The sequence below is a fragment of the Plectropomus leopardus genome, chromosome 9, assembly GCF_008729295.1.
Source record: "Plectropomus leopardus isolate mb chromosome 9, YSFRI_Pleo_2.0, whole genome shotgun sequence".
NCBI classification, from domain to species: domain Eukaryota; kingdom Metazoa; phylum Chordata; class Actinopteri; order Perciformes; family Serranidae; genus Plectropomus; species Plectropomus leopardus.
Genome location: NC_056471.1, coordinates 5316213 through 5339815, shown reverse-complemented (window position 1 = coordinate 5339815; position 23603 = coordinate 5316213). Strand labels below are relative to the sequence as shown.

The 23603-nt window shown below is 40.8% G+C and overlaps 2 protein-coding genes across 4 annotated transcripts; one reads left to right on the top strand and one right to left on the bottom strand.

The window, feature by feature from the left end:
* Positions 1-30: 30 nt before the first annotated feature.
* Positions 31-13122, top strand: pld7 (phospholipase D family, member 7). 3 transcript variants are annotated; one of them, XM_042492856.1, is made up of 13 exons: positions 31-101; positions 271-422; positions 912-1007; positions 3547-4512; positions 4715-4902; positions 6062-6236; positions 6323-6437; positions 6648-6775; positions 8357-8560; positions 9859-9998; positions 11216-11381; positions 11477-11576; positions 12229-13122. In XM_042492856.1, the coding sequence occupies exons 2-13, from the start codon at positions 297-299 to the stop codon at positions 12429-12431; spliced, it is 2607 nt and encodes an 868-aa protein (XP_042348790.1). In that variant the 5' UTR covers positions 31-101; positions 271-296; the 3' UTR covers positions 12432-13122. The 3 variants fall into 3 exon arrangements, with proteins under 3 accessions (XP_042348790.1, XP_042348792.1, XP_042348791.1); XM_042492858.1 differs by lacking the exons at positions 31-101; positions 271-422 and adding an exon at positions 464-607; XM_042492857.1 differs by lacking the exons at positions 31-101; positions 271-422 and adding an exon at positions 464-717.
* Positions 13123-15389: 2267 nt separating this feature from the next.
* On the bottom strand, positions 15390-17626 carry smim19 (small integral membrane protein 19). The gene is made up of 3 exons (XM_042493650.1): positions 17363-17626; positions 16332-16456; positions 15390-15935 (listed from the first exon to the last, which is right to left on the bottom strand). The coding sequence occupies exons 1-3, from the start codon at positions 17500-17502 to the stop codon at positions 15877-15879; spliced, it is 324 nt and encodes a 107-aa protein (XP_042349584.1). The 5' UTR covers positions 17503-17626; the 3' UTR covers positions 15390-15876.
* Between the last annotated feature and the right edge of the window lie 5977 nt (positions 17627-23603).

The following is a 23603-nucleotide window of genomic DNA, read 5'->3' as shown; positions in this document are numbered from 1 at the left end:
TAAAATCCAACTGCCAATCAGCGATGACAGGAAATCGCGGTTTCTTCAAGTTGTTGTTTACTTCTGTCAGTAAGGACGCCTCATTCACAGCGGATTAAACGGTAATGTCATTTTTAGCTCACAGAGAAATGTGTTTTGAGAACTCTGGCAGCTGTTCAGCGCAACTTTCGCCCCTCATCAGCCGTTATCCGGAGTGGACTCTCTTCAGAAACTGCAGACAAACGTGACTGCTCTTGACGTTCCGTCCGTTAACCCCGTTGTCTCGCGCAGGTGGTGCATTATTAAAGCGGTCCAAGATGCCGATGATACTGCGGTCCAGAAGGTCCATCCACCCCAGGCAGGCAGAGGCAGAGTCAGTGGACCCAACACCACCGGCAACGCCGAGAAGGTCGACCCGCCTGCACGGCAGAGTTACGTATGAGGTGGGTATTTTTATTACTCAGCTTTTCCGCCTCCTCTTCCTCCGCTGCTCGCAACTTCACAGTCGGCCACGTAGCTTGCTCGCTAACGGTAGCGACGTTAGCTCTCCAACCCGAGAAAAATACTCAAGGAAGGATAATACAGAAGCCAACCTGCTTAAAACGGTCCTATATTTGGTGCTGTTAAGGTATGTTGCATTTGCTAAGCTAAGTAACAGTTAAAAGCTAATAACTGCATCGCGAGCGCGAGCCCCTGCACCCAGCCACAACTTACTAACGAGCAAGTTACCGCATCATGGTAAGTTTTTTTTCTCTCGCGCTGACTGTGTTTCTCTGCGGAGAAAATGATAAAATGTTTGCTTGTTATAGTCCTTTTTTCTACTTTTTCCGCTTGGCATTGTGTAGATTAACATGCATATGCCTTTACGTTTGACAGTGTGCTTTCTTACAGTGTTGTGTTAACTGTGAATATTACTGCTCTTGTCCCTTTAGGATACAGATGAGACAGACTCTGACTCTGTCCAAGAGATGGAGACACAACAAAACCCCCCTGCTGAGCTGGAAGAGGAAACTGCAGAGGATGCAACGGTAATCTATAACTCACCTCAGATAACCCTAACAATCACACCTCTTTCTGTTAGTTCTTTTTATTATAGACTGGAGAAGAATGGTAACATAGGATTGCTGGGTGTGGCACAACTCTTATTTATCCAGCCATGTGGTGAGAGAGATTATTGTTTTTATGTGAGTGTGTGTGTGTGTGTGTGTGTGTGTGTGTGTGTGTGTGTTTGTGTGCGCGCAGCAGCGTGTCATCATCAACAGGAAATAAAAAGCAGGCTCGTGCGGAAGTGTCTTAATCTCATAATCCTTGTTGTAAGGCAGTTAAGCTGATTTATATACTGTATTTAGCCTGCGAGATGAGTATTTACATATAAGCAGGAGAGCTTGACTAATGCTGGAATTTTGAGGCCAAAGCCAAAATCAATATTTTTCCGTTAATATACAGTATATTTGTATATATATATCATAATAACAATGTAAATGCCAAACTGCATTGAATTTGCTCATTACTTTGCACAATATTTAAACAGTGCACTTAAAAAGAAATGCATTTATGTTAACCACAAGTTGTTCCATTCATTATATGTCATAGGCCTGATTCCTTTTAAAAAAAAAAAAGCATCAAAGAGATTTATGATGGGCATTTACAAAAAAAATAAGAATATAAGCTGCAGGGTTCCCATTTGTCCCTGAAATTCTTGAACGTTTTTGAATTTTAAAACCAAGGCCTTGAAAGTTTTTTCAGTACAGACATGGGTCATTGAAAGTGCCAGAATTTAAATATTTTGTGCAAAAATTGAATGGAAGTGCTTTTGATATTTTACGTTTGCTGTCTGCATATGTTTCTCATGCAGCCATTGTTTTAATTGCCATATGCACACATTTAAGCCTCTCTCTTATTGTGCTGTGGTGGGTTCTTAAATTTGAGAAAAGTGGGCCACGGAAGTTCTTGAATTTGATGTTTAAGAAGGTGTGGGAACCCTGTGGCTGATATTGATATTTGCTTAAAAAATGATTTTCAGTAGTTTTGACATAGATGGAGAAGCACAGGTGTTACTAATAACCATCGTTAACTAACGACAGCCCTGCTCCTCAGTTCCATAGTGTCATCAATTCAGTGTCCTTAAGGACACTGAAACTGAAGCAGCTCAGTAGAGTCCACCATTCATTATTAACAGCAGGACTTTTCCTACTGTGAAATGCTAAAACTTCATCTTTGTCATCAGACTAAAAGACATAAAATTAAGTACAAAATACAAACATTTTTGGAAAGAAAAAAATCTCATTAAAACACTTTAAAAATGTGACAGGTTTGTTTGCATTCACATTCATTACAAAGAAAATTACATTCTGCTTGTGAAACATTACATTTCAGTATTCACTGTTTATGGGAGGACTACAATTCTTGCAAAATCATGCAGCATCTTTAGAAATGTGACCAGTAGATTTGCCATGCCCTGATGAATCATCCGAGGTATCTTTCCTGTAATAGTGAAAGATGGTTGCCAAACTTAATTACAACAGTAGTTTGTGTAACTTTATTTTATGGCAGTAGCTTCTTTATAAGTGATGAAACACCATGATTCTTATACCCAGACGATAATAAACTAATGAAAACATACTCATGAATATGGTATACCCTGGCCTGGCCTGGTCCCACGGACCACGGACCAATTTGAAGCGGCCCTCGGCTTGACTTTTAGAATATGTTGTATGTGGCCCTCCACACAATATTGATTAATCAAGTGAGTTCACTTTGCATTTTTCCCTTCGCCTCATGTTTGTAGAAATGCACCAGCTTGGAACTTCGTAGGAACTAATATGTTTTCATCAGCAGAGGGTTACAAATAAACAAACAATCAGCAAACATTGCATTCGCATGCAGTGGAAAGTTTGCTTATTTTCAGTTTATTTTCACTGAAAGATTTACGTTTGTGATTTTTTTCTTTTAAAATAACCAATTTGATGCAAGAAGCAGCTGGCCCTCAGGTGTTTTCACATTATCCAGTCTGGCCACCTTTCAAATACGTTTGGCATCCATGATTTATGCCAAGAGATGCCCCTAAATCCTACACATTGGATCTTTTAATGAATGAATAATGAATGAATAAACAATGTGCACTGAACTTGAAGCAAAACAAGTTGAATGTTTATCTTTGAGAATGTAAAGTTAAAGAATGTTGTAACCATGGTAACACCCATGCCATATTCATAAACAAATATTGACATCCATGACAACATGTTAAACAGTCTGTGGGGGCTGTGCTGGTGATTATCAGCAGGGAGAGTTCATTTGAATAGGTGCGGCTATTCTAGCTATCGCAGTGCTCTGACGGACTCTCCAGGTAATATACAGCGTTATAGTAATGTTGTGGAATAGAATAAAGAAAGGAGGGAAAGACTAGTGGATATTGTGTTTGCAGATGTCTAATTGCTTTTTTAGATGTGCAGCTAAGGGTGCTGTCAGAGGGATGTAGGTTAAAACTTATGTGTGTGAGAGGTGCTATACATGAACTGTTTTTATATACACACAAATTGTTTTTTAATGAACTTCTGTCTTCTTCAGGAACTGAAGTACTGCAGTATTGTGCTGGAGCGTCTGCAGGCTGAAGACAAGGCTGCAAAAAAGGAACTTGAGGAGAAAGAAGACATGAATCGCAAAGGAGGGAAACTTGTTTCCAGAATCCCAACTTTTCATAAACGGCCAACGAACGTAAGAGACCAGGAGCTGTCCGGTCCCAAAAAAGATCCCCCTGTCCATGTAGTTGAGCCTGCGGAGAAAGCTGGGAGTGTGGAGGCTTCGAAATTCAGGCCACCCGATGGCAGAGAAACGGCACTCCCCCTGCCGTCTGTCCGTGTCCCCAAAATCGGCCTTGACGTCCCGTCTTCATTGAGCAGCACAGAACAAGCCGCAGTCCATGTCCCCCAAACAATCAGTGCACCAAAGAGCTGGAGGATGTCTGAGTCTGCACAGTTCACTTTGATGACTGCGAGCCCCAGGCCGGCCCTCAGACCAGAGCTAGGCTCACAGCAACATGAGCCAGAACTGGACAAGAGCAAGACGTTTGAAATTGAAGCCATGCAGGAGGCCCCCATATCACACCTTCCATATGAGGGCCCCAACAGCCAAAAACCACTGGGAGAAACAGAAGAGAAGTGTGACATCGAGGTTGAAAGCAGGATTACCCTCGCTGCCTCTGGAGATACCGAAAAGTCAGAGAGTGCAGACGTCCTTAACACAGCCAAGGTCAGCCAAGAGGAGGCTATTATGGACGAACAGCCGCCGTGGGAGACGGGGCCGACCAACATACTTGAATTTAAGGACAGTAGATCTTCGTCGGAATGTGAGGAGGATTTGAAAGATGAAAAGTCCAAGGGCCATGATTCAGTGGAGGTGACGGAGCATCACGAACCACTTAAGAGCCAGTCAGAGTTTTCAAACACAGAAGAGGAGAGAGCCGATGTGGATGAATCAACCTCGCCTGTCACACCAGAGAAGCCTGCTAAAGCTCAGCCAGCCAAGTCCACCGAGGTGAGTTATGAGCCTGATAGATTCCACTGATGTCAGAGTTGTCTTGGTGGTCTCCAGTCAGTCATTGAAAATGGAATTTGGCCACACCCTGCAGTAACAGCTGCGGTATGCAGCACACTCCTTCGCTGTTCTCCACCCTCTCGTCAAAGCTGTGACTGTAACTTCAAACACGTGTAAATGTTGTGCTTGTCTCGTTTTTCAGAGGTCAGGATGCTGCAGTTTTGCCCTCTTCTGCCTCCTGCCCACCACCTTGCTCCTCCTGGGGGGGTTCGGCCAGCATGTGTGGCACTACGGGCTCCCCCTGTCTGTGGCTCAGCTCACAGCTCAGCTGGAGCTGCATTTCCTTGAGGGATTCAGCCTGGTGCAGGAGCCTTGCAGCACTGATTGTCGGTAAGAAGTGATCAACAAAAGTGTTTTGTTTTTGTCCTTTTGAGACATCCACTGTGACAAACTTAAGAACTTTTGAGATCAGAGCCAAAGCATTCAGAAAGAAACATCTTTGCTTTGTGATTGTGGGTTTCTTTAATCATCTCTATTTACACAGCTGACAACGAATGCACCAAACTTTGTGTCAGTTTTGCTGTTTTTTTCAAGCTGACATATGAGCAGCAGAACAGTGCTCGGGCTGCATTTTTCAGGCCCCTAAACATTCATTAACTGCTGCTGCTGATAGATGGAATAGCCAGAATGTCCCTGAGCAAGTACAACAGGCTAATGTTTGGTGTTAAGAAATTTAGTTTGATGTCCTTCATAGATCATTAGGTAACATTAACTTGCATTAATATTTAACACCTGAAATAGCCAATATGTCGTGTTCATGTGTTTTCACATAAATAACAAATCCCCGGCTCTTAAAAGAGGAGCTCAACACAGGCAGTAGGTCCGTCATTGTTAGGCATGCACAGTTAAGTCGAGCTACGCTTATAGCTCACTTAGGCCATTTTACTGGACTACTGTCCTTGTCCCAGTATACAAGTGCCAGGGGAGAATCCATTTATTGACAAAGTATGTCAGACTCCACCAAGGCAGGCGGAGATATCAGCCCTCAACAACGGGGATTTGAAGCCTTTATATCAAAAATATCAGACACCATTTTACTCCATTAAACAGTGGAGTTTCTAGTGTACCGCTGCCTCCATCAGCTGTTGTGGAAGGTCAAGAGGAGCAAATATTCAAAAATAGAGTATACTTAAGCTGACATTGATTTTAATTTTTTCTTTAGGTGGCTAAACTGTGTTTTGCTACGGCCCCGTCAACAGCAGGACATCACTTAGCTTGCATGCTAGTATTGTGGGACTGAGGGGGGTGACTTTTTTTTAAAAAACAAATATAAAATACTATCCACAAACGCCTAGTCAAGTTTAAGTCCGACCGGATTATCTAGCTGTGTTAATCTGATTTGGAGGTCCAATTTCAGTCGGACTAACATGCTAACATATGTTTTAAAGTCTAGTTAAAGGTTGAACAGATCTTCTGGTTTAAGTTGATGACAGGGTTCTGTTTGGTGTTTACGTGGTTGTAGCTGCAGTTTTTCTCTCCTTTTATTCAGAGCGCACCTGGTGGAGAGCATCCCTGTGGGTCTCTACCAGTTCTCTCCCTTATCCAGAGGGAGCATCGCCGACAGCTGGTTACATCTGCTGGACAAAGCCAACAGCTCGGTGAATATCGCTGCTTTCTACTTCACTCTGCGAGACAGTGAATCTGCGCACTCCTCTGATTCACAGGTGAGTACAGTGGGACACCCCAATCTCAGGATGCAGTAATCTTTTGAACCTTTAATGTGTTTTATGTATCTGCACATATTTTGCAGGGAAGAATGGTCTTTGAGCAACTTAAAAAACTTGAATCCAAAGGGGTGAAACTCCAAATCGCTGTTAACGGCCCCCAGACCTCGACTCAAGATACAGCAGAACTGGCTGCAACAGGTATCATCTGACAGTATGGAGCTTGTTTTGTTGCCTCTGTGTCGTGTGTGCGCCATAAACTAAAGCTGAACTTAGCAATATTAATTGTATGTCAAAAACACACACATTTAGACACTAATTGACACCAGAGACAGAGAAAAAATAACATCACCCCTTACTAAGATCCAACAAATGTGCATTGATTTCTGATCGTGTGTGTTTTGTTTGCAGGTGCAGAGATCAGAGAGGTGGACCTGACAGATGTAACTGGAGGCATCGTGCACACTAAGCTGTGGGTGGTGGATCAAAAGCACTTGTACCTGGGTAGCGCTAACATGGACTGGCGCTCTCTAAGTCAGGTAAAACAGCGAGGAAAACAAGCATTTTCAAATGTATCGCATCAGTAGGAGAGGTCATTCTGTTCTCCCAGCATGCCTCTTTGCATCAGGAGAAAGAGGCTCATTAGTGTCCACTTGCAGATCACGTTACTGTCGAGTAGATCTGATCTGATTTGAACTGATGTACCAACAAGTTAACAGCATGAGCCTGGCTCTCAAGTAAAAGCTCCTTTCTACAGACAAAACAGACTGTCGAGTCTAGATTTAAAGGGACAATTTGGATTTTTTTTAAGTGGGCTTGTATGAGGTACTTATCCATAGCTTGCTACTCAAGCTTTCTGTAGACTGGTTTCCATTACAGATTTGTGCAAAACTTAAGCGATGTTTTCGAAAATGTCAATAAAAAACAATTGCAAGATGACTGCATTTCCATTGAATGATGCTATGCAACTTCTTCTCTTGCAAAAACCTCTCACGAAGCATGGCGATGGCTGTTCAAAACATCAGAGAGTACTCCATTGTGAAAAAGTGCAATTTAACATCACTGAACACAGGAGCTGTTTGTCTACTGCTGCTTTTATCACTTAGTTTGTTTGTATTTAAGTGTGACTTTGGCATTTAAAGGGGTAATTTTAGATTCACCAGTCACACAATAACATGAAACTAACCAACTGAAGCAGCGGTAGACCTGCAGCTCCTGTGGTTTGCGAGCTGAAATGACTGTTTTTGTCAATGAAGTCTGGTTGCTTTTATGAGAGCATAGATGGGGAACTGAAGCCATTAATGGTGTCCCTGAAGGAAAGGTAAAGCTGTAAAGCTATTCTAAATAAAGAGTACACTTGACTACACCAATATCAGTTTTTTTTAGGTGGCTAAAAAATGTTTTGCTGCTGCTCTCGTCAACAGCAGTACACTCAGCTTCCGTGGTGTACCATTACTGTATAGAATACACCGACTATGGATAAACACCTCATACAACCCACTTCAAAAAAGTCCAACTCACCCTTCAAGACAGAAAGTAACAGTACGTCACTTTTATTTGGAAACTCATTAGACAAGTGAGGCTTACAGAGCTACAATGAGCAAGCAGTTTTCAGATGAGCTGCAGTCTGATGGAGTATGACTCAGCGTTACGGACTTATTAAATAAACTTTGAATGAGAGCTGCACAATTGACTGTAATAAACTTAATCAGCTGTGACATTGATGGCTAGAGTTTAGAGTGCCTGCTTATTGTTGATGTGCATTCTAATTATGATATATTATGAACAAGTGATATTTTTATTGCTTCTTCTTAAAGTATGTTATTTGTAAGTGAATGCTTTTTGTGAGGTTCAACTGCATTCACACAATGTTGTGATGACACATATATTGAGTCAAATCTGGATTATCATCTGGAGCTTAATGTTGCAACGTTATTGTGCTGCTTCCAGACCGCACAGGGTTCCGGGGTGCACTCAGGAAAGTAATTAAGATAATTCATTACAGCTGCTTCCTGGAACAAGCCCCAGATCATCCCAGCGCTCATCCACTCTCACACAAACCCAGTGATAGCTGTGGCTGTGACAGAATAAATGTGTCCTGTGTGTTTCGTTAAATGCAGGTGAAGGAGGTCGGCCTGTCGGTGGAGGACTGCAGCTGCCTGGCTCAGGATGCCTATCGGATCTTTGGGGTATACTGGAGCATCGGCGGTGCAAACAACGGCTCTCTCCCTCCGTACTGGCCTGCTCGTCTCTCTGCACAATACAGCTCCCAGAATCCCTTGCATCTGAAGTTCAATGGAGTGCCTGCTCAAGTCTACCTGTCTGTAAGTCTGGAGAAACCCCATTCTGTGTTTGTATGTGTTATACAAAAGGGCAAGGCAGAAAAATGGCACATTTCTACCTCTAACAGGTTGTATAATAGAGGCTGGATAAAGCCCTCTCGTCACCCCCAAAAAACACTTTAACTTAAGTAAACAAACACTGCATGTATCACTTTTCTCCTCCAACCTCTGCTGAAATTTGACCATCTTCATGTTCTCAGTCTCAGCTTGGCAGCCTGTCAAACTCATGTGGCTCTGTGGTACATTCATAAACAAACATTATATCATGCTATTACTTTGTCATGTTGCTTATTGCGAATGCAATTCAACTTGGATTTAGCACAGTGTCGCCATAAATTGCAGTCTGCTGTAGGCTTCTTTTTAATTTGCTAGAGTGAGTCATAATGACAAATGCCAGTTCAGCTACATTGCACAAAAACAAACCGGTTCAAGCTCAAACACTGTACCAGAAATCGACCCAACTCTAGCAGCTTTTAGGATTTAGTGGCGTGAGGTTGCAGATTGCAACCAAAAGCCTGCAGAGAACCTGTGTTGGCCTTAGGGTAAAAACTTTAATGGCCCTGTCTATAGCCAGTGTTTGGTTTGTCCATTCTGGGCTACTGTAGAAACATGGCAGTGCAACATGGAATGCTCTTTGGATGAGGACCTATGTAGGTGTAAATGGATCACTCTAAGGTAACAAAAACGACATTCTTAGTTTCAGGTGATTATAAACAATTGAAAACATAATCATGAGTATTCCATTTCTACCACTAGATCCCTCAAAATCATACACACCGGACCTTAAAAGGTTCCATATTGTTAAAAAAATAAAAGTAGTTTTTTTATTATAAAGTAGGTATAGGTGCTGTTTAAATATGGTAAAATACTCAATCTACAGAGAAATGCACATTGTCCCTATTTAGAAACTGCACCTTTAAATGAACTATCAGGACTTCCATAAAGTTGTGATTATGTAATTATGCTATATAAAGGTAAAAAGTGCTCTCTCTGTAAGCGACCTTTACAAGGAATGCTTCAAAAATCTGCATTTGAGGACCATGCATTTTTTAAAATACTGATATTTTATGCAAAATCCATCAAAAACTGACATATTATGCAGAATTAATAATCCAGACAATCGTATCGCACAAATTAATAAAGGCCTATTTTGGAAAAACTGAGACAACCCTATTTGGATTTTAGTGTCTTTATGTACCATAATGATACGAGTATATTTCTGTACCCAGCTGTCCTCTCTCTGGTTTTGCAACCTCCTGTGTCCTATCTGTTTCCTGCAGAGCTCCCCTCCGCAGATCACAGGCCGCGGCCGCTCCGACGACCTCATCACCATCCTGTCTGTCATCAACGACGCCCAGAAATTCATTTACGTCTCTGTCATGGACTATCTTCCTCAGTCTCAGTTCACTGATCCACTCAGGTGACGAGCACCAACTCACAGAGAGCCACTAATATTAATGCTGCGTGGTTAAAATCCTGCACATACTCATCACCAGACACAGATAGAGATAATGCATAACATGGTTATGTTGAGTCACCGGTCATACAGATCATACAGTAAGAAATAATGCAGTGCATGATGTCTTTCAAATAGAAGGGTATTTATTGAATCAGCAGTCACAGTTCTGGACTCGTATTGTCTGACAAAGCAGCTTCTCCTGCTGACTAGAGGCTTTCTGGTTTAGATGCTGGAATCCTGCCTGACAAGAGGAAGACAGCTGATCAGTCCTGTGATGCTTTTAGTGTTCAGTGCTCAAACACATTACATGAAAAGAGAAGAAATGTGTTATTCTTTGTATTTTCATGCCTATGTGCTGGTGAAAGCTATGGCTGATGGTGTTGTGCTTTCTGGGTTGTCCGTGCGTTCCATATCTTGTGAATGTGATATCTAGATTTTTGGTGGTCAAAGGTCACTGTGGCCTTGTCATTTTCTGTTTCTTTTCCAATTTTCCAATCTGTTCACTTTGACTCAAGAATGAATTGATTAGAATTTGGTGGGCAAAGGTCACTGTGAACTTCTCAAAACACGTTTTGGCCATAAATCAAGAATTCATATACTAATGATAAACAAATTTCACACAAATCTCTAACAGGATAAAATAGTGAAGTGTTGGCATTTTCTAATAAAAAGGTCAACTTAGGGTGGCCGACGGGGGCAACCGTGCTTCAGATGGACACAATACAAGTAAATATAGAAAACTTCATCAATTTGAAGACACGTGCAGCATTTGTAGAACGGGCTGCAAATCCCACATCACATTCTGAAAAAGCCCTGTATTCTTAATTTGGTTGTGTTTTGTCTATTTGCACAGTTGCCCATGTCGGGCACCACATCAACTTCACTGTGACATCATAATGTTTTGCAAAATCACCTCTGATATCATCATTATGATTATGATATTACTTGATATCATAACTTGGGAACAGAGGGAGACACATTCGGTAGGATACTGAATAGGTGACACTAATTTTGGATGTCCACCTTGAAACAGCTGTTTTCACAGAGATAGACGCAAACTTAGTGAAACTTGGCTGTTGCACAGCAGCATATAACCCCGAGGCATTAATTCTAGTTGTTTTTTTTTTTGTTTGTTTGTTTTTTTTGTTTTTTTAACTGCATCGTTCTCCCTCTGTCAGGTACTGGCCAGCCATCGACTCTGCCCTGCGCGCTGCAGCCTGCACCAGGCGTGTTCAGGTCCACCTGCTGATCAGCTGCTGGGAGCACTCGTACGCCCCAATGTTCATCTATCTGCAGTCTCTGCAGGTGCTCAGCAGGCCACAACTGAAGTGTGACATCGACGTGGTACGTTGGGAGATTTTATTTCCTGCACAGTACCTGAGACATAACAGAACGGTGATGCATCCATAACTCCTGTTGTTTTTTTTCTTTGTATGCAGAAAATCTTTACAGTGCCATCAACAGCAGAGCAGATGAAGATCCCCTACGCCCGAGTCAACCATGCCAAGTACATGGTTACTGACAGAGTACTCTACATAGGTACACTATTACTGCTTTTTAGAATTCATTTGACCCTTCAATCTGCTGTGACAGACTCATGGGTTCGAGTGTGACTAAATACATTATGTATTTTTCTTTTTATTTATTCATTACATTTTATGGGTTTTTTATGTTGTGTTTTTAGCTTTTTTACTGTATATTGTTTACTTTGTCTGGTGACATATATATGTGATATTATGCTGTTTTATTGTTTTTTGTAAGGTGATCTTGGGTGTCCTGAAAGGTGCCCATAAATAAAATCTATTATTATTATTATTATTATTATTATTATTGTTGTTGTTGTTGTTGTTTGTTGTTGTTGTTGTTGTTGTTGTTGTTGTTGTTGTTGTTGTTGTTGTTGTTGTTGTGTTGTTGTTGTTGTTATTATTATTATTATTATTATTATTATATTATTACTGTAGTACTGTACTGAGGTTCAGGTTTGAGATTCTTTGAGGTGTTTTCTCTTAATGCTACTTTAGTCTTCAACTCCACTTCATTTCAGAGAGAAATATTACATTTTTTTTACTCCGCTACAATTATGACAGTTACTGTTGCCAGTAATTTTGCAGATATTATTTAATAAAAATCCTATGGCTAGCTTCTAAGACTTCTGGCAGGCTTTCTAACTGATGTGACTGTGTGTTCACAGGAACATCCAACTGGTCAGAGAACTACTTCACACAGACAGCTGGAGTGGGTTTGGTGGTGAACCAGACCGGCTCTGAGCTTCCTGAAGGCAAAGAGACTCTGCAGAGCCAAGCAGAGGAGCTCTTCCTCAGAGACTGGACATCCGAGTACGCCAGCAGTCTCTCTGTGGACGATGTGGACGCCTGCCCTCGCCGCTCACGCTGAGGGTCTATTGTTCAATAAAGCACATTGCATCTTAGATGAGCATCTCGCTTGCTGCTGCCACTTGAACTTTACCTGACTTATGCAGAATCCGCTTGCTGTACCGAGTGAATGAATACTCTCTATTTTATTGCTGTTTCCTGACTGGCTGCCTGTTTTCTTTGTATATATTTGCGTTTTTATATTTGTTTTAAAACGTGTTATTTTTATATTCTGTGTTGTTCTGACGATTTTCTTACGTGAGTTGAGGCGCAGGGGGAATTCGCTTTGTACAATTAATTTCATGCCTGGAGCATTGTGTATATTTTCCCTGAAGAAGTCAGCGCCAAGCTTCAACAATCTCATGCAGGAAATAAAACACTCCAAAGAGGTGTTTACACCGTGTTTACACTGCTGAGGCTATCAGCTCTTGATGTTTGTGTGTACTGAAGTCATACGTGTCAGTCCAACACTACAGGAGTCTTGTAAATACTTTCAATTTTCCATTCATAGCTCACGGCTGGCTCACAGACATCCAGTCTGAATGTGTCCCACTACTCCTTTGTCTGCCATCTCTGTTTTACTGTATTGTTAATAATTGAATATGTCTGTGCCCTTCATCCCTTCATTTCCATGGTTTATCTATTGAATGCACCCGTTTCTGTTCTCAGAAGAGTTTACTGGGTGTGTTAATGTAAATAAAATCTTCAGCTTCTTGGCTGGTGATCATTGAAGGCTTCATGAGGACTATGAAAGGACTGAGACATTGTTTCATTGATACAGGAGTAGTAATTGTACAGGCATAGCCATGACGATAGTTTTGGCTCAGTTGTGCAGGTTTGATGAAATTTGACACACAACATAGTCGTATTGGTTAATGGGATTTTAATTTGTGTTGCTAAAAACATGGAGATCTAGCAGCTCTGTGAGGCAGTATTTAAAGGGATAGTTCTGATTTTTTTTTTCCAAGTGGGGTAGTATGATGTATTTTTCCATAGTCAGTGTATTTGTATTATCTATATCACCAAAGATGCACAACACAAACTAATCAAGGAAACTCTTACATGTTCTCACATGATTCCATAGTGAACGAAAAATCCAAAATTCAGAATACCGGTCTTTCATTTAACAACAGAAAAACTGTAACAAAACGTGAAGTTTACAAACTCACACAGCTGATGCAGTGTAATCTAAGTCCAATCCATTTATTCAGTTGTGGGCTCAGTACTTCCCAAATGTGGACCCTGATTACTTCAATTCATCAAAAAGGTTGCCTTCATTTCATTTTATTTTATTCCATTTTATTTATATGCGAGAAAGTTTTCTTTAATAAGTCAGTGTAACATGGGGTGAGTAGCTAATTGATAGGCATATGATCATTTTGAGGGTTAATTATCCAAAGCCTAAACATTGTGGAAGATAAACAAGATACACTATATGGACCAAAGTATTGGGCCACACCTCTTAATCACTGAATCCAGGTGTTTCATTCAGTCGTATAGCCACAGGTGTATGAAATCAAGCACCTAGCCGTGCAGTCTGCCTTGACAAACATTTGTGAAAGCATGGGTTGTTCTAAAGAGCTCACTGGATTCAAGCGTGGTACTGCAAAGTGGAAACGTTTAGGAACCACAGCATCTCGGCCATGAAGTGGGAGGCCACATAAAGTTACAGAGCAGGCTCGCCGAGTGCTGAGGCGCACAGTGCGTAAAAGTCTCAATAACTGCAGAGTTCCAAACCTGTGGCATTAACATCAGCCCGAAAACTGTGCTCCGGAAGCTTCATGGCGTGGGTTACAATGGCCGAGCATGCAAGCCTTACATCACCAAGCACAATGCCAAGGGTCAGATGGAGTGGTGTAAAACGGGACTCTGTAGCAGTGGAAGCGTGTTCTGTGGAGTGACGAATCACGCTTCTCTATCTTATAGTCTGATGAATGTTACCTTCCTGACTGCATTGCGCCAACTAACATAAATGTTTCTCTGGATGAATGGGCCCAAATTCCCACAGACATGCTCCAAAATCTTGTAGAAAGCCTTCCCAGATGAGTGGAAGCTGTTATAGCTGCAAAGGGGGAACCAACTGCATATTAATGCCTATGGATTTAGAATGGGACATCATAAAAACTCCTGTAGGTGTAATGTGTCAGTGGATATAGTGTATCACAGTATTTGCACGCCAGTATTAACAAGCCCCCCCCCCCAAAAAAAAAAAACCTGTAGAACTGTAAAACCTCACCCGACTCCATCGGCGTGAATAGATAATAAATTAATTTTCATTTTTGGTTGAGGTATCTCTTTAAGCATTTTTAATACCTTAGTTTAGCGTATTAGCATGCTAAGATGTATTTATGATGTCAAGTATTGGACACATTTAAAAATACCCTCCGGACAAAATTAATAACAGTTAGAAATGCTCCACATCTGCTCCTCCATCACTGAAAATATAAAGAACATTTGAATATGAAATAATTGCATAAAGGAGTGCAGTGATGTCACTGACTTCACTGAGGTTTAAGGTGAGCACACAGAAACTTTGGCACACAGCTGATCAAACAGTCTTCTAGTATTAAAATACATAAATGGTACAAAATTGTTGTAATATCATACTTAATTTTAAGGGGACAATGAATATCTGCACTAAATGAGGCAATCCATTCGACAGTTCGATAGTGAACCTCAGAGTCACAATCACTCAAGTCATTTGTGTTCATCCTCTGGGGAACATGAATATCTGTACTAAATTAAGACAGCCAGTAGTTGCTGAAACATTTCTCTCTAGATCACAGTGGTGGACTGATTTTGCCATTTCTAGAGCTGCTAGCAAGGCACAAAATTCATCACTATCATTTAAAAACATCCCACAAAGCTCTCTGTCAACAGACTTCACTGAAACTTTAGTACATTTACCATCATGTTCTGTTGATTATACATTACTATATGTGGCAATGGGTAAAATATACACCAAGCTTCTTTTGGTTTATGTGCCTTTATTTTCACATTTCATTATTTCGGAGTCATAAAAACATTTAACAAACTAAAAAACAAATGGAATCAAACTTGAACCTATGTTAACGTTAAAGTGTGCAAAAAAAAATCTTCATGGTGAACTTATTTTTATATCACGCCATACTCAAAGAATCTCAGTGACATCTGCAGTTTTAGGTTTATTATTACCCATTCACTGCTGGACGCCTCACTTCTCTATGCTTTTGGCTTCTTCCGTTCATCCATCCGGCTGTGTGTACCTTTTTCACGCGTTACAGACGATGAAGACACAACAGAAGGTGAATGACACTGCTTCTCATTTGAGGAGGCAAACAGAAACAACCGGGATGAGAGTAGTGTCATCTGAATGTTCTCTGATCATGACAGTCATCCAGGTCTCTTCCTATCCGCGCACAGAGGGCTGGTGTTTTACGCAGGAGTCTTTGCACAGACAGAAAGGGATGATGGGCTCCTTCCTGTTCTCATTCCATGGAGAGCTGCACGCTGTCACTCTGGCCCTGCTGCTGCTCAAATTTCCTGGCTAAAAGACAAGACAGAAAAACATTTTATTTTACCTCAAAATTACCCAGATTGTCAACAACTCCCTATCTATACCCATAGTATAGAATGGAAAAAAACATTAAACATTTGTAGTATAGTATGTCAAAATAGTCATAGTAAAGTTTTTTCAAAAAAGTCAAAGTAAAGCAGGTCATCAAATATAACATTAGAAACATTTATCAGTTATGAGTGGTTTACATGAGTGCACTGCCTTGTGTTTAAGAAAAAGTAATGGGTATTATTTTTTTGTTATTGTATCCCTTTTCTCTAGATTATGGTATAGGATATTAGATTAATGATATTTGGACATTTTGGGTCATAAGTCCAGCTCTGGGCTGATCTTGTCTGTCCTGTGCAGAGCTCCACTATTGCTCACCCAGAGAGTACATCTCCAGCTGCTGCCGCAGACGGACCTTCTGCAGGCTGTCGTAGAAGTTGGGCTCTGGGCTGCTGCCGACGGTGGGAGGCAGAGTGAAAATACGCATGATCTTCCTCTTGTTTCTAAGACATATGTGAACAGAGAGAGATATCAGAAAGACAGACAGAATGCACGGGCTATGTTGCTAATACAGGATATCAAAAATTATTTCTCACAGTAGTTGTCACCAATGTTTACAATTGTCATAAATTAAAGTGTGTCATGTTTGGAGGATTAAATGAATGCAGAATTAGCCAGAAGACTCCACAGATTATTTTTTTTGTACTCAAGTTTTTGTACTCAAGTTGTATGCATATGTTCCTTTAATCGATAACATAAAAATAAAGAGACAGAACACAGAGGCCTTATTGCTAATACAGAATATTCCCATTTATATGACAGTAGTTCTCACAGTAATTAACAATGACATTAAATTAAAATTCATTACTTTTGGAAGATCATATGAATGCTGAATTAGCCAGAAACCCCAACATATTATTTTTTATTACTAAAGTAATGTCACATTATGCATGCTTATTACCCTTTAAAAAATGAAACATTAAAATACGATAAAAATGTATGGAGTCTGGTGTGAAAGGTGAAATTAGAGATTTCAGAGTGACATAGTGCATAGGCCTTGTCGTTTATGCAGAATATAGCCATTTATTTCCGACATTGGCGCTTACCACTAATTAAAACTGACATTTGATTAAAATACATTACGTTTGATGGATTATATGAATGCCGAATTAGCCAAAATACCCCCAAATTTATTTTTATCACTAATGTGATACCACAGCATGTATATTTATTTCCCTTCAACCAATTAAACATTAAAATACGAAGAATTTCAATGGAGTCTGGGTGGATTTAAATATCTTGGGAGAAGATGCGAAGAAAGAACTCGGACTGAACATGAGCTGCACCTCTACATATAATGAGCCAAGTGACGCAGTTAAGAGCTGGCTGTGAGTGCGGACTGTGCTTACTTTCTGGCGTACATCAGCAGGCCGAAGCTGACCAGTATAACCAGCAGGTAGACATTGGTGGCCTCATTCCAGGCTTCATGCACCGAGTAGTCAATAGACCCGGGTTCGTTCCCCAAAACCCCGTGACCGCCCATTGACATACGACAACAGCCAAATTATGCGGTCAGTATGTGAAAGAGAAATGATATTTTATCCTGTAGTTTATATTTTCTTAGCTTACATTCGCTCTCTAATCATATGAACGATGTAAACACCACGGCGTCATATCCGCCTTCTTCGTCTTTTATATTTCCGGGGAGCCCACGCGCTCCGGGGTGCGCGTGTCGCCCCCTACAGTCCAAAGTGTGAACTCGAGCCTGAAAAATACAAAGTTCCAAAATATGGATCTAGCGCAATAATAGCTGTCCAATACAGACATACAGTGACAATAAAGGGATTCACGCTGGGAATTGTTTTGATGCTTTTAGTATACATAAGGTGCCAAAGTGCATAAACAGTATTAAAATATTCCCTAATGTCCTAAAATCCTACAACTGTCCTAAAGTCCGAGAAATGTTTTAAAATTCTGGAAATGTCAAAAATCGACCAGATCCCTTATTAGATCATACTTTTACGTTTGACTTACTACTACTTACTTGACATTAATAGTGTGATGTGAATCAGTGGCAAGGCAGCCGGACTGATTAACTGAAGAGACAACACGTGTGTCTTATGATGGGCGGCCGAGACACGAGGTGAGGAGGCAAAGGGACAGAGAATTCTAAAATTCTACAATTCTACAATTTCATTTAGCAGACGCTTTTATCCAAAGCGACGTACAACACCAGCAAGAATTTAGACTTAGAGTTGAGGAGTCGGGGGTTGGAGCATCGCTTTGCGAGCTAAGTACACATTTAAAAAAATCGCTGTGCAGCTATAAAATGATTAAAGACTGTTCTGATCAGTGTGTGTAGGGAGAGCAGCTGGGGGGTTGGAGGATTTATTCACTGAGTGCTCACTTTAAATTGTGGATTGCTTGCAGTGTTTTACTGACTGTTAGGTTGCAGTGCCTCCAGCAGAGGGTGCCAGCGTGCCGTGTTTCAGTGCTGTGCCTTAAGCTAGAGGTCTTTGTGGGGGTTGTGTGATGTCCCGGGACGTAGCTGTTGCCGATTCAGATCCACATTCCGAAAACTTCATGGTCTGTTGTGACAGAAAATTGCCTTAGACGTGACTCAACATACAGTGCAAAAGAAAGTCGGACAATAAATATACAGCATGTGATCCTAAATAAATAATTAAGAATTATTAAATAGCCTAATAATAATAATGATAATAATATTTTTAAAACAAATTATTAGATGATAAATTGTACTCCTGTACAATATGTATGTATATGTATTTGATGGTTCTGGCTTGCTTTTGACCTAACTTTCTTACTTAATAACTTACTTTTGACATAATTTTTCGGTGATAAAACATTTTTAGTGATGTATTTTTTTATTTTATATTTTTTTATATTTTACTATATTATTCTATATTGCTGAAAATACAATTCAAGAATATTTTATAAATTCGCGCATGCGCATTTGTTTCATTAGGGCTATGACGTGACATCTGCTTGCCTTTTTTTAATGACGTGGCCAACGCCGTCTTGTACGTTACGTCACTGATGATATCCGACGTTTGGAATGTGATGACTCTTAAAGGGCTCTGGTGCACTTCTGTCTGACCTCATAGTCAGAGCACGTGAATACTAGTGCACTAGAATTCCTCAGTTCCTCAGTAACCTGGCTACTGGTGATAGGAAACACAGAACTTAGCGACCTGCATAGACATTAGAACCTGGTGATCGTGGTAGTTAGGATGTGCGTAACAGAGTCAGTGACCAGAGAGGACTTTGAGGGTGTCTGTGCTGTAATTGAAAAATTACAAGCACGCATGTCAACACTCGAGGAGCAAAACAAGTTGCTCCATCAACAGTTGACAGACGTCCTAAAAGACAGAGACACACTAGCACAGGAAATCAGTTTGCTGCGAGAGGAGCTGCATACAAAGGTCCCGTCTAATATCACTGACCAATGTGTGATGGATCAGGAGCAGGCCATGTTACAGACAGAGGAGGCCAGGGAGGAGCAGGCCTTGCAGCAAACAGAGGAGGTCAGGGAGGAGCAGGCCTTGCAGCAAACAGAGGAGGTCAGGGAGGAGCAGGCCATGCTGCAGACAGAGGAGTTCAGGGAGGAGCAGGCCATGCTGCAAACAGAGGTCAGGGAGGTCAGGGAGGAGCAGGCCATGCTGCAGACAGAGGAGGTCAGGGAGGAGCAGGCCATGCTGCAAACAGAGGAGGTCACAGAGGAACAGGCCATGCAGCAAACAGAGGAGGTCAGGGAGGAGCAGGCCATGCAGCAAACAGAGGTCAGGGAGGTGCAGGCAATGCTGCAAACAGAGGAGGTTAGGGAGGAGCAGACCATGCAGCAAACAGAGGTCAGGGAAGTCAGGGAGGAGCGAGCCATGCTGCAAACAGAGGAGGTCACGGAAGAGCAGATCATGCAGCAAATACAGGTCAGGGAGGAAACAGCTGGACATAGGACTGTGACGGTCAGAGTGGAGGCCAGGCCAGATGAGGATATTGACTCTGTTGTCCAAGATTTTTTTGATGACTGGTGCATGAAGTATGAGTCTCATCCTGTCAGGGAAGGCAGGTGGAGGAGATTTAAAAAGTTGTCCTCCTCAAGGTGGAGGAGATTTAAGAGGCTCTTCTCCTCAAGATCGAGGCGGTCAGAGGTGACCGTCGAGGAGGAAGACGTCGGGCCACGAGAGTACACGTTCGTGTGCAATGATGATTTTGGGTTTATATTTCCTGCAGAGCTGTCTTGGTGTGAGGAGTAAAAATATAAGGGAGTTCAGGCTACACGAGGGAGATGAAAACAATGGTTTAAATACACAGAGACAAACTGGGGCTAAAAATAGGGGAGACTGGGGGCAGTTTTAACAAGTGAAATTTGTAATCAGTGTCACGTATTTCAGTAATACATAATTTTAGCAGGAAAGAGTAATATCACGCGTGACCAACAGGATTTCAGGTAATATTATTACATTTACAGTGTGACATAATGTGTTACCACCCACAATGAAGTATCATTTATTATTTTTCATTTATCAACATGACACCACTTTCACCAGTGTGCCTCCACAAAAACCGCCCCCCCATTGGTTTTTGTGTCTCGTCATGTCATTATAGGCTCAGTAACAGAAGGGTGCTGGTGATCAGCACATGGGTGATGCATTATTGTACATGATCATGTTCAATATGTTTCCACTGAAATCATCTGCAATGTGTCGCATTCTGCTCTTGCATCTAAAGTCTGCTTGAAAGCAACGGGCATAAGAAGACAGGCTGCCGTTTGTTTAATGATTATCCCGGTGATCGGGACAATTTCCATTTCCATCTTCTACAACGCGGTTGTGACTGAAATTTCACCGGTCAGAAACAAGACAGAATCCTGAAACTCCTCATCTGCATGGCCTGTGATGATCCCTGTCTCTGCCTGAGCAATGATGTCAAAATCAAACATTATTCCAATTTGCCCCAGTCTCCCCTACAATACCTGACAGAATCACCTACGCTACATTAAACTCTATTTGTACAGATGGTAGGCCATTCTGATACACATTTTTACCTATTAGTCCATTTGCCAGCCTATAGAGCCCCATGATGAACCAGGAATTGTTGAGTCGCCCAAAGTGTTATATTATAAATGCATAGTATGGGTCCCTAACATTAGGAAACTACCAGATGCTAATTTGCATAGATTTGCATTACAGCAAATACTAACAGTATTTCAGCCACTGCTTGGCCATTTTGGACATTTTGGTGTGTTTTTTTTGAGGATGCTGAATCCAAATCTGATTCTTTCAAAATTCAAAATTTATGTTTTAAACCAGACATCTGAATATTTTAACTGCATTTGGGCCGATTAAAAACAATTTTTTATTCAATTCACACATTTTAGAGGGCATTAAATTGACTGGATTAGACGGGTTACTTACTCTGTTTATTCCATGTATTTGAAATAATTGAAATTACTTTAACTAAATTAGTTATAAATAGTACTATATTTATTAACACGTGAATAGAACAATGCTTGAAGTTAGCATTTGAATTCACAGACCATCACACTGAGTTGATACACATTTGGTAAATGTTGGTAAGTAAGGCAGGTAGCATGGCAAAGGAAGTATAATAATGTGAAAAAGGAAGACAACAGGGGGCGCTTCTGGTGTTGCTCAAATACCGGTGCTCATGGAAGGGAATACTCCAAAAAAAGGGCAGGAACTTGCAAAGCATAAAAGGCCTTTAATTCATAGGGTTATAAACATTTAAAATACGCCAATGTGTATCAACTTGCCCCTTCTTCAGGGTGCAGTGTAGTGCTGATTACCGATCCATTCTTCATCCTCAAAGAAACCCCATAACCAACAGGATAATTTCCAAATTGGCCAAGCAGTGGCTGCAATACTGTCAGTATATGTGATTGTGCACATTTATACAAACTAGGTAAATTATGCAATTTGCCTAACATATGCCAGTTAGCATCTGGCAAATTCCTAATGTTGGGGACCCATACTATGCATTTATAACATAAAACATTGGGGTACTCAACATTTCTAGGTTGACTTTGCTGGCAAGTAGACTAATGGACGGAGGGCCTGTGGCCACAGCTGTAGCAGGTGCAGTCACATGTAAACTCACAATATGCGCACTCTTCCACCATTCTGGCTATTTACATGTCTTATTTCAGATTTTGTTTTAATTGAGTGTAAATGTTTTCAATTACAAATAAAAAAAAGTAAAATGGCCCTCTGTTGTAAATGTGTTAAAAATAATACACCCACACCTGAAGAAAATGCCATTACAGATGAGAACAGGGTGCAACAATGTCAATTTATTTGTCAAGTTTACAGTCAATCAAAACCTTTGATAGGACGGTACACAGTGGACTGCAGGAAAATTGTGGCTGATGGTAAATGTGTTTAACAGGTGTCTGGTGTAAAATAACTCCAACAATGACACTGAGGGGAAACGTTGAGTTTACAGTCAAATCTTTATTTTTAAACCATATTGAATCAGTTTAATGTCATTCATCGTCAGCAGTTACATTGTACCTCATATAAACAAATAACTTTGTTGCATCACACTGGCTTGTTTTTCTTTTTTTCTTCAAAATTATCTTATTTTTCAAAATAGAGTTTTATTAATTCAGAACTTTAGAATACATAAAGCGGCATTTAACATAATTGCTGTAAGGGTTAACTTTATACATGAGACAGAGACGAGAGCCAAAGGTCAGGACACAAAGAAATGACAGCAGGCCGAGAACTGCAGTGGTTCAATAGTTACAGCTGACACGCTGCAGGAAAAGAGTCTTTTTTATACGATAGATGGGAAAAAAAACCCATAAAAAAACAATCTGTTTGGTTGCTATTCCGGGCAAAAAAACAAAAGGCATGGTAGCTACAACTCCACGAAAGCTGTTAGTGCTTCATCAACACATCAATATTTTAAAAAAAAGCAGAATGACCACACCTGTGAGAGTCAATGGCTCAATGTTAAATGCACGTGCTCAAGAAACCAGCTCAAGTTCAGCGCAAAAACCAAACCAGCCGTACTGTACGTAGACAGACACAATATGATCTGTATAAACTTCCAATAAGACTTGAACGCTTCATCAGAGTGGTCAAATCATTTAGAAAATGTACACAGAGGTAAATGATGGAGAATCTGTTATTGAGGTCTATCTCAGGCAAACTATACAGCAGGAGTGCTGGCAGAGAAACAAAGAGGACTAAAAGATGTCTGAGACGTCGACCAAACTCAAGTACTCGTGACAAAACAGCTAAATGCTTTAAAATAAGACTCAATATATTGCAAACAACGAGTGGCAATTGACAGCATTTAAGCTAACCAATCAGTTCACTACCTTGTCATAATATATATACACACAGAGGGGGAAAAAAAAAAACTTTAAATCAAACCTTAATCACCAAGGAAAACCTGAAAGCAAGCCGGTTAATATGCTATTATTTATCATTTATTTACAAAACATAAGCTTTTTTAAAAATTTTTTTAAACAAGTGTATGCAAATAATGAAGCTGTTAGTTATTGGACCACATGGGGACTTGGTGTGGGTGATGCTTTAAACATGCAGATTCAGTGCTCCCTCTAAGCCTTCAGAGTGAAATGGAACCACAACACTCAGCGGG